The sequence below is a fragment of the Malaclemys terrapin genome, chromosome 6 (assembly GCF_027887155.1).
Source record: "Malaclemys terrapin pileata isolate rMalTer1 chromosome 6, rMalTer1.hap1, whole genome shotgun sequence".
Taxonomy (NCBI): Eukaryota; Metazoa; Chordata; order Testudines; family Emydidae; genus Malaclemys; species Malaclemys terrapin.
In genome coordinates this window covers 88,948,269-88,960,401 of record NC_071510.1, presented here as the reverse complement: position 1 = coordinate 88,960,401, position 12,133 = coordinate 88,948,269, and the positions used below count along the sequence as shown (strand labels likewise).

The 12,133-nt window shown below is 39.9% G+C and overlaps 1 protein-coding gene across 1 annotated transcript in view; it reads left to right on the top strand.

Annotated features, from left to right (window-relative positions):
* Positions 1–1,530, top strand: part of TBCA (tubulin folding cofactor A) — a 52,697-nt gene extending 51,167 nt beyond the window's left edge. Inside the window, exon 4 of the mRNA XM_054032387.1 lies at positions 829–1,530. Coding sequence (XP_053888362.1) covers positions 829–909 — 81 coding nt within the window. The 3' untranslated portion in view covers positions 910–1,530. The remainder of the gene's footprint in view (positions 1–828) is intronic.
* Positions 1,531–12,133: the final 10,603 nt, after the last annotated feature.

The following is a 12,133-nucleotide window of genomic DNA, read 5'->3' as shown; positions in this document are numbered from 1 at the left end:
CTGCGCTTTGCAGGATCAGACTGTTAGACTTCATCTTTTTGCAGGTCCATAGTGGTCTTCAGATTGTTTACGTGAAGGGGTTGGCATAATTTACTGATTAGTCATTGCTACTATTCCCTAAATTGAGAAGGCAAACAAACAGATAAGCTATTTTAATCAAGAGACTTGAAATTTTTAAATAAATCCAAAACTTAATAATACTGAAAAGTTCTGAAAGGTCATTTTCCCCTCCCAGTATACTTGCATAGTTCCCATTAAAGTGAACTTTGAAGAAGAATCTCTTTTTAAATGGACAACCTCAAAGAAGGTTTCAAGTCTTCCTAAATGTTAGTCTTACCTCTGTTGCCATTTCTGCCAACTTTTGTGTGGACTGCATTTTGGTTTGAATATTCCTTTAATTGAACAACATATAAAAAATTCAAATAATTCAGACTTGGTACTTCTAAATTTGACATGTGCATGATTTAACTGTTTTACTCACTATAAGAGGGGATGTGGGAACTACCTAAATTTCTCTAAAACCAATGTATTCAATATTGAAATGCCCTTCATGTTTCATGGACTTCCCCTTTACCTAGGATGGCACCCGAAGTTTAACGAGCCACATGATGTTGGACAAAATCTTAAACCTGATTTTAAAAAATATGGAGGAAAAAAATGCTAAACTAGCTGGCTCTAAGGAGCTAATCCATTGATGCAAGGGATATTATTACATCTAACACGCAGCACTAAAAAATGGAATTTTAATATAACATCTCAGTTATTTCATTGAAAGCGTTATTTTCAAAGTACTTAAAGCTGTATAAAGAAATCTAATTTTAATTTCAGGAAAATGAAAAAGAGTTGGAAGAAGCTGAAGAATATAAAGATGCACGTTCAGTACTGGAGTCAGTGAAGTTGGAAGCCTAGATGTTCTTCAGTACTGTCTTTATGCATTAGCCTGGGTCCATTCCACACTTTTTGTTTGATCACTTCTGTATTATTTAAAGTAGTGTAAGAATGATGACTTGCTGAGATTCCCTTTATGCAATTGCAAATGACTGTCCTCTCTCTAACTTGGAGACATCAAATAAATGACTGATACATTTTTGGTTTTTATATTTTGCCTATAGATAGAACACTTAATTGACTCAAAGTATCAAATTGCAAAAAAACAACCACGGGTGTCCTTGAGATAAAGCTAGGAATTTACTAGCTGGTGAGGATGAGTTTTGTGTAACAACTTAGTCAGCATCTTTAGGATGATAATAATAAAGTATGTGAGGAATGTGATGACAGCAGATATTTCCAAAACTACTTATGGTGGAAAGTATTTGCCTTAACAAATTTCTGTTCTAATAGGAAACAATTTAAAGCAATTAAGCCTGCATATTCTAACAGGACACTTGTAAAGTGTAGTATGTTGTTGTATATTTTTACAAACTTGTGTTGTGTATATGTAACTTCGCAAATAGATAAGTTCTTATTTTAAAGTACAGTACTAACTAGAAATGGGCCTAAGACATTAAATAAAGATCTGATTCCAAACCACCTTTAAGTAGAGTGCGTTCATATCTGAGTTCTAGTTCAGGCATAACCAGAATGAAATAACCTTTGCAAGGAGCAATATGGTAAATGTGGGGAAAATACTGGACTATTTGCACCTGCAAAAAATTGTCAACTGGAACCTACTCGCAGAAGTTTTGAAGTGAACCTTTTTCTTCAGGTGCAGCTATGCCCCTTTGCTAGCTCTTGACAGTGATTAGTGATTTAATAAATCATTAATTAAATAAAGTGATTTATTGGATACAGGCCAGGATCTGGCTACTGTGAGGGAATTAATGGAGTAGTGTTTGGTCTGGATGCAAGAGTATTTAAATTTGTACAAAACCTGTGGTTCTTTTGGGACAATTCATCTGAAAAATAAGCTGTGGGCTCTTCTGGCAAGCAAAGTTTTGCATGTTAACTTACTTAGTATGAGAATTTTTGGCATGTACTTTAAGGGCAACAAAGTACTGTATCCTTCTGGTGCTATATAAATATTCCAATAAGCTTTTACTTAAAGAGCCTGGCTTTGAATAGGACCTCATCCTGGCAAGTCAAAATGGTAGGCATCAGCTGTCACATAAGTATATAGTTACCTGATTTGTGAGTGTAGTCAGATAATTAGCTGTCTAAACGACATCAATTGCAGACAAATACATTTTCCAAACCATAGTTGCAATATATAGTCTGCTTCTCTGAATTGGGGCCTAATTTTTGCACATTTCTTAGCTTGGTAGAACAGAAATTAACTATCTTTAACCCATTTCAACCAAATAATACAGTTAATTTTTTATACCATTTCTGTACAGTAGTTAACTATGCACTAATGGCTCTTCTAAACTTTCAAAAAGTCTATTTAGCATGCCATTCTGTCTCTGGCACGTTTTCTCTTGTTTTATTAGTAAGCACATTTTAATGAAAACAGGAATCTTGTTTTAGAATTTAATCTACTCCTGCTACTACTTCCTCCTATGTCAGAAGTGTACCTGTCATACCATTTTGATGTGATAGTGGTGGTTTGATGTCAAGGAAGTATTATTTCTGACTGAAGAATGAGTGGCAAATAGCTGTAGCTATAGAAAAGTGACATACAGAAAATAAGGCCTAAACAGGATTATAGTTAAAATTTCCTCCCACAGACTTCTGCCTGAGACATTGGTTCATCTAATTTAAATTACATACTGTTTTCAGAAGTTTATAATCTGCCCCATAACGTGCTCCAGTCTACACAGAAGACAACCATGAAGAGGATATTCCTTGGCCAACATTCTGACCATTACTCTTATCTGATTCCTTCTCTGATATATCAAGGTTCTGTTGATTTTTATTTATTTATTTATTTTTGGTTCGGAAAGCCTATAACTGGTAGGTCTGTCTCTCTCTCTTTGCTGTCCCTATCGGCTCTGTGAGCATTACTCACCCTTACATATGTCCATTTCTCCCACCAATGTCTCCATGTTGACTTTTAACATGAATGCCTTTCCTGAGCTGGTCAATAAAGCAACTATCCTCTACTCATTGCAATCTCTCCTGCAGATCCACTGTTACCACAATACTGTTAAGAAATTTCCTGACTGGTTGTCAACTGACTGACGTGTTTATTTCATGGAGAGATGGCCTAAAGGAAACTCAAACCAACACTGGGCATTGGTGTAAGGAAGGCAAGAGGACTAAACTGTAAAAGGAGGATAGAGAATTTATTGTGAGTAACTTAAAAATATAGCTAGTAAGACACGTGCCCATCATTCTGATCACTTTACATGCCTGTTTTATATCACTATCCTACCAGCATCTCTTTTGTCTTTTTAGATTGCATGCTCTTCAGTTCAGGGACTCTCTTCCTGTTTGAAAAGTATGTGGTGGACTTTCTTTCTGCCAACTCTGGCCATATAGCAAACTGGAGTAACTATTTTAGATTTAAAGTGAAATGCCACCTAATTTTTTTTATTCTAGAAGTCATTCACAGGTCATTCACAGAACCACTAAATTTCCTCCCAGTTCAATTTGTGCATGATCAGTGGGTTCTCAGCCATTCTTACTATTGCTCGTCAAATCCCTGGATGTTTTCTAAAGCCTGATTCCAATACAGCAAACTAACTGTATAGAGTCAATGACCTTTGCCTTTAGGAAAGGGGATGGAGAAGAACACCTTTCTTCTGGTAGCCTTGGAATGCATAATAGAGTATCTTTCTCCCTTAGAATTGTCACCAGCTGCCATGCATACTGAGCACAAGAGGTCTGAAGATCTGAGAGTCAATAGCTGTGGAGGTTAATGTTGGCTGAATCAATCTCTTACTCATTCCTATCATTGCTGCATATAATACTACCTACTTGCATGTTTAGTTTTAATGACAAGACAATAGTCAAAGACCCTCTACATTGCTGGAGACAGACAATGGTGGTCACCAGCAAAAAATAGAACCAGGAGGAATTCCACACCATTAGAAGCTTCCAAATTGATGCCAGGTCCTCAATGTAGGAAACTGTGGAAGATATCTCTGCAGATTACTGGTTCAAAGGAACAGATATATATAGAACCTATCCAACCTGCAAGAAAATCAAGCTTGCCCACAAAAAGATCTCCAACCAGCCAAGGAAGACTATCTATTGTGAATATAGAATCCCCAACGAGGAAAGAATATCCTGCCAGTGACAGGCAGACAATAGCACTGTGTGCTGTCTTCCTTGAGCCAAGCCATCAGACATTACTCAAAGATTGGATAGGCTTCTGAAGTAGACATGCAATGATCCAATACTGATGGTTCATATCTGCACTGACATTGCATTGCAGGATCTCTCTCAAATTATAGATGACTTCAAGGAACATGGACATGCTGCTTCAGCATGCTTTCAAGTGATCGCAGATCTTTTCTGCCTCACAACCAAAGGAAGGCAGAAGATTATGGAAGTAAACCACTGGCTAGGTAAATTTTGGAGGATTTGGGTTCTTGGAACTTTGGTCCACCTTCTATGGGAGCTGTATAGTTTGGTCTCTAAGGAACCAGCCTTCTCATGGATAGTTAGAAGGACATTCAATAACAAAATGAGAGGGGAGAATGAAGCACGGGGCAAAATATCAAGATATTGAGCAAAATAATCAAGGAACCAAAGATAAAGAGGGGAAAAAAAAATTTTTGTATATATATCAAGGGTGGGAACATGTGTAATGAAGAGGAGGAATTGGAATTCCTCATTTATGGGCAAAAATTATGTAATATTAATGAGATTACTAATCATGTGAATCATCCCATCAGGTATCAGGTTATAACCATTAACTTAACATTCCAAAGATCAAGTGGACAAAAAAGGAGGGTGAGTGGCATTCTATCAAATATAGAATTACATGTGTCCGAGTCACTGACAACTCAAAATAAAATTATTTTGAATGCTTATGGATCAATGTTGCAACAAATAAAGCATAAGGTGTGGGTGTGACTGGTTGGATCACAGAAACCCCCTTGGGAGCTGCCACCTGATGTGCCAAAACTACTTCTATCCCTGTTTTCCCTGCCAGCTCAGGATTCCAGCACCCTGTCTTGCTGAGTCAGACACTCCCGTCTGCTCCAACACAGACCCAGGGTCTGAATTACTTGCCCTAAAGCTGCAGGTTTACCTGAACATAGCTCACAGAAGTGTGCTTGGCTTTAGCACTCAGATGCCCAACTCCCAATGGGGTCTAAACCCAAATAAACCCGTTATTACCTTGTATAAGCTTTATACAGGGTAAACTCATAAATTGTTTGCCCTCTGTAACACTGATAGAGATGCACAGTTGTTTGCTTCATCAGGTATTAATACATACTCTGGGTTAATTAATAAGGAAAAGGTGATTTTTATTAAATACAGAAAGTAGGATTCAAGTGGTTCCAAGTAGTAACAGATAAAACAAAGTAAGTCACCAAGTAAAATAAAATGTGTAAATCTTATGTCTAATCAAACTAAATACAGATAAGATCCTCACTAGTTCCAGAATGCTCCTTTTTACAGACTAATCTCCTTTTAGCCTCGGTCCAGCAATCACTCACATGCCCTGTAGTTACTGTCCTTTGTTCCAGTTTCTTTCAAGTATCCTGGGGCGCTGGAGAGGCTCCTTCTTTAGCCAGCTGAAAACAAAATGGAGGGGTCTCCCAGGGCTTTAAATAGACTCTCTCTTTTGGGTGGAGACCCCCTCCTCACCCTGTGTAGACTCCAGTCACAAAGTGGAGATTCGGAATCATATGGGCAAGTCATATGCTCATGCTTGACTCAGGATTTGCAGGTAGTAGCCATTACCCACATGCTACCTTGAATGTCATATAAGAAGTCTACCGGCAGTGGATTGGAGTCTTCCAAGCTCTTTTGTCTGTTAAGTGCTTCTTGATTGAGCACCTAATTTGCACATTCCTTGCCCAAGAAGTGACCAAATGTTCTAACTAAGGCTACTTAGAAATCAAGCAATTATACAGCCACTGTTCATAACTTTGAACACACAAATGGTGCCTGCATACAACTAGGATGAACATAACCAGTAGATCATAACCTTTACATAGATATGTTACATGGCATATATAGCAAAACCTTATTCCAGTTATATCATACATACATTTATGACCACCCACCCGTAAAGCCTTATGGGGTACACTGTCACAGGGGGTATTGGCTTGTGTCTGCTACAGCCCAACAAATCACACTAAGGAACAGGATGACTAGCTCTTAAGCATCTATTTATAACCTGGTCAGTGGGGGAAGCTGCATGATCATTGGGCACTTTAATTTGAGTGACATATGCTGGTGGTCTCATGCTGCCAGTACTAAAACATCTTTGGCATTTCTAAATACAGGCGAACCCTATTTATCTGATCCAATTGGTACCAGGGCCAGATTGGATATTCAAACATTTGAATAATATGGAGAAGCGAAAAGTGCAAGGCTGCAGTGCTATCTAGTAGCCACAGGAGTAATTGCCTGCTTCTGGACCTGTGTGCACTGGTTTCTGGTTAATACAGAGAGCCAGATAGTGGAGGGTTGTATAAATGGGGTTCTAGTGTATTATAAATGACAATTTCCTAACTCAAAATATGTTGCATCCACCATAGGGGAATGCTATATTAGACCTTGTCTTGACACAGAGAAATTGATCACAGAATTAGAAATTAGTGGTAGTTTAGATACAAGGGATCATGACTTGATCACATCTGTAATGTGCAAACAATGTACAGTCTAAGCCAGTCACACACAGTCAGTGCTTTAAAAGAGCCAGTTTCACAAAGCTGAAAACAATTGAGCCAAATCTGGGATGACAAATTGGGGGGAGGGATAACTCAGTGGTTTGAGCATTGGCCTGCTAAACCCAGGGTTGTGAGTTCAATCCTTGAAGGGGGCCACTTGGGGATCTGGGGCAAAATCAGTACTTGGTCCTGCTAGTGAAGGCAGGGGGCTGGACTCAATGACCTTTCAAGGTCCCTTCCAGTTCTAGGAGATGGGATATCTCCATTATTTTAAAAAAAAAAAAAAAAAAAAAAAAAAAAAATCAGAAAACTGTGGATGATAATTGGGAATTCTTTAAAGAATGCCTTATTAGATACCACAAAAGCCATAAGTTCTTAAGAAGGCTGTACTGGTTAAACTGCCATGGCTTAGAGTAGAAGTGAAGGCAGTTGTGTGTCACTGTCTATATATTTTTAAAAAGTAAGAAGTCTATAATAGTGAATACAAATCAGAATGTAGGAAATTTATGAGAGAAGCAAAGGGCCACAAGGAGCAATCCCAGCAGAGTTAAGGACAATAAGGAGTTCTTAAAATACATCAAGAACAAAAAAATCTGAACAATAGTATGTGTCTTCTACCAGCTACAAATGGTAGAATAACCAGTAAATCATGAATCAAAGGAAGAAGTATATGATAAATACACTATATTTGGGGAAAAGTCAGATGATGTAGTCATACCATCATGATGACATGCTTTCCATTCCACTAATCTCAGGAGGATGTTAAACAGCAGCTATTAAAGTTAGTTAAACCTGCTGAATTAAATATGGCTAACTTGTATCCAAAAGTTTTAAAAGAGCTGGCTAAGTAGTGTGTTGGACCATTAATGTTATTTTCAAATAAGCTTTGGAATACGGGGGGAGATGTTCCAGAAGAAAGCTAAAGTTGTACCAAATATATAAAAAGAGTAAACGGGAGTATGCCTATAATTACATGAGTCAATCGGACATCCCTCCCAAGGAAGATAATGAAACAGCTGATGTGGTACTCCCATTAGTAAAGATTTATGGAAAACATTGTAAAACTTTTTTTTAAATGAAATTGCAGGTTTGGTTGGTTGATAAAAGTAATAGCATTGATGTAATAGACTTCTAGAAGGTATTTGACTTGGTACTGCATGCCATTTTGATTTTAAAAAACCTAGAATAATATAAAAATAGGGCACACCTTAAATGGATTAAAAACTTACTAAGTGATAGGTCTCAATGTAATTGGATATGGGGAATCATCACTGAGCAGGTGTGTTTCTACTGGGGTTGTCCTGCAGGGAGCAGTTCTTGGCCAGATGTTTCCCAGGTTGTTGATAAAAATGTTAGAGAACATAAAATAATCGCTGATGGAGTTGGTAAATGACACAGAGTGGGGGAATTGTAAATGATGAAGAGGGAAAAACACTGTTAGGGATCTGGATCACCTAGGAAGTTGGGTGTAAGCAAATGTATGCATTTGGGAACAAAGAAGGTAGGCCCTACTTAAAAGAAAGGGGCTTGGTCCTAGGAGAAGTGACTCTGAAAAAGATTTTTTTGGGGGGGGGAATGATGGATAAATCAGCTGAACATAAGTCCCCAGTTCAATGATCCAGGAAAGGGGCCTCCTCCCTCAGCTGCACTTACTGCTACATCCATTCACAAAAGGATAACTTGGTGCTTTAGGGATTGGTCTTTTCTGGATGTGGCATATGTAACTCCCTATTAATAGGTTTCAGAGTAGCAGCCGTGTTAGTCTGTATCCGCAAAAAGAACAGGAGTACTTGTGGCACCTTAGAGACTAACAAATTTATTAGAGCATAAGCTTTCGTGGACTACAGCCCACTTCTTCGGATGCATATAGAGTGGAATAAATATTGAGGAGATATATATACACACATACAGAGAGCATGAACAGGTGGGAGTTGTCTTACCAACTCTGAGAGGCCAATTAATAGTTATTGTGAATTAACTACATATGGAAAGAACACATGCCTAACTGGTGGGTGGTAAGCTTTGAAGACTAAGGCAGTTAGTTTCAGTTTTGGAAAAACTAACGAACAGTCAAAAACTTCAATTTAGATTTGGGGGTCTGTGAAAAGTTTTAAATCAAAATGAGGGTCCTCAGTTTGCTAAAGTTTGAGAACCGCTGGATGAGGGAATAGGGTTTCAAGGGAGCTGTAGAATCCCCATCATTGGAGGTTTTTAAGAAGAGTTAGACAAACATTTGTCAGGGGTGATCTAGGTTTACCTTGTCCTGCCATAATATGGGGGGGAGGCTAAACTTAACTTCTCAGGGTCTCTTCTAGCCCTAATATCAGATAGTTTCAATTCTGCAAGACCAAACAAGAGCTGCCAGAAACACATATATGAGGAGCTTTGCCTGATTTCCATCATCCCTGGTTACAACCTATTAGAATAAACAGGGAAGACCCAAACTTGTTAAACATTTTAACTGAAAATATATTATTCAATGATGTGCATTAGCTAATTTGAACAAGTCCTTGCACAGCTAGAAAGCAACTTAATCCACTGAAGCGCACAGTTTTTCAGAAGCAGAATATTTCTTTAACCTATTTTTTCCACTAAATTAATATGGAGTCAAAATTAACGCTGCAATTCCTTTTCCATTGTATGCATATTACTACATCCAAATGAATAGGGAGGAAGATGGCACTGCATTCAAAGCCCAGGGGAGGCAGCGGAGCTCCAACTTCCATTAAAGCAGCGATCTCAAACTCAAATCATCATGAGGGCCACATGAGAACTAGTACATTGGCCTGAGAGCTGCATCACTGACACCTTTTCATATAAAGATACAAAAGCCCTGCCTCTGCCCCTGGCCCCACCCCCACTCAACCTCTTCCATGAGGCCCCATCCATGCCCTGCCTCTTCCCACCCCTTCCCCAGTCCCCACCCCAACTCTGCCCCCTCCCTGTCCCTATTCCAACCCCTTCCCCAAATCCCTGCCCCACTGCCTCCCCTGACTGCATGGCTCCCCACTCCTCTCCCCTCCCTCCTGGAAAGCACTAAGCGCCGCCAAACTTTGGCGGTGGGAAGCACCTGGAGGTAGGCAGAGGAGCAGGGATGCGGTGCACTGGGGTGGGAGGGCAGGCGGCTGCAGGAAATAACTCCGGGGGTAGGGAGCTTGGCGGGCCACAGCAAATAACTCTGCGGGCCACGTGTTTGAGACCCCTGCATTAAAGGGAAAGAGCATTTTGTCCTTTGAGTAGTGCCCACCAAATCATGTAGTAACTTATATAAAATGGTCCAGATATCCTTAGCTCTAAAGTGTGGTTAAAGTGAACTACACTGAATAATTTATCAAAAGTTACAATGGGGAAACATTCTCCACCGCCTCAGACAGCGATTTAACTCTGCCTACTAACTTTCAGAACCTCTACTCTGCAGTACAGTGGGTAGAAAGCAGTTGAAAATGGTCCTGCTCAATGATTCCCACTGAGGGCCTAGAATATGAGCCAGGTCTGCTGTTTTAAACACCCTAAGCCTCTACTGGCCTGGTTCAAATCCCTCCTGAAGACCCATCTCTAATGCAATGCCAAGAAACTAGCACATCCTCTACTTAGGCACAATTGTCTCTACTTATATACTGTATCTATCTGTGTGGGAACTGCTCATTTGTGTGGAGGAAGCGGATCGGATGTTGGGATGAGCAATGAAGTGCTGGCTATGCAAGGGAAGACTATGTGACTGACTTGTTGTGAGAGTAGGAGGGAGCAGAATTTAGTGCAATTAACTGTATATTTAAAAAAGCAAACTTAAGACTATACCAATCACCTCCTTGATCACTGCTTGTATGTAGTAGAGCTCTGGTCAAGTGTAGATAGTCTCTTGGTCTATCCAAGGCTGTGATCAAGTGTCTTGATGTTTTTGGTCTTTTGGCCTCAAGATGAAAACCTTGTCTTTGCTTCTGGGACCTTGAAGTGAAAAAATTCTCTAAGTTATATCTCTTCACCCCACCCACCAGCTACCTTTTTAGACTGTACACAGGGCAGAGGCCATCTGCCTCTGTGGTTAGAAAACTAGCACATTTTAGGCACTATCACACTGGAGTTCAGAACCATAAGCACAGAAACTTTATGCCTCTGCATCATTTCTGGGCCCTCCTGCCCTCTCAATTTCTTTGGTGGCTCAACTGTAATGGAGTCAAGCTGCTGGGGTTTCAGTCATTGCCTTTGTAACCGTGCAAAGAAAAGTTCTGTATTACGCGGGGACTCTGCTTAAAAACATGCGACTTCAGTCTGGGATTTTCAAAGACGCCTTAAGGAAAGTTAAGCACCCAACTCCCATTAGCTTACAAAAGGAATTAGGGGCCTAACTCTCTTTGGAAATCCCGAAAGTACTAAAAGTGTGAATATATATATATATGGCATAACCATCATCCTGTCTGCCTCCCACACGGATCTCCATCCCCAGGGAGCATCCCTCTCCAGGGGGCTGGGATAATGCTATGGACTAAAAAAGGAGGAAAGCTGTGTATTGAGATTCCCCTCTGTGTGCAGGCCCTGGAGTGAGGTGGGCACTCATGGCCCCACTGATCTGTTAATGTGGAACATGGGCCAATTTATGGCAAAATCCCATAAATGTTTATAACTGCTGACTAGACTTTGGGAAAAGCTTCATAAAATCCCATTCAGTATTATAAAAATATGCTGAACACAGCAAAAAAAAAAAAAATGAAGTCTTATAAAATGATAATGTGGCTGTCACCAGGAGCTGTAGTATTTGGTTTCCCTTGTCACTAGAGCTGCTCAATCTTTTTCAGATTATCAGAAACCCAAATTGCTTTTTGGGTGAAAATTTTCATAGAAATATGTTCCCACATCTGACCCACTCTACTTGTCACCTCTGTGTAAGACTAACTTAGAGCCTGATCCTAAAATGTGCACTTAGACCCAATTTTATTGAAAACATTTGCATGAGCAGGTACTGTTGTAACATTATTGGGAGTTACCCAATGGCACTATTACAGATAACCTTACAAGTTCTTTTTTTGAGTAGATGTAGCTGTGTTTTCCACTTGTGTGTGCGTGCACCCAGCAGAGCTGGAGAAATTGAAGAGCAGTACCCATGGAGGGGAGGTGCTCATGCCTTCTAGCTCCCCCAGCTACATGAGGCGGCACTCTCCAGCTCCCACTCAGTTCCTTTTTACCGCCCTTGGCTGAGGTTGGATCTCTGTGTTGTAGCCTCACAAATAGTTTAGTTTTCTTGGTGTATATAATTAATAGTACCCTTACTGCTAGTTAGAGTAGTGTTAGTTTAGTAGCTTGTTTCCCCAGTGATGCCCTCAATGGGGTTTAAACATTGTCCTTTGCGTAGAGGAGCGTTCCCCAACAGTGATCCACCCATGAGGTGCTTCCTCTGTCTTGGTGAG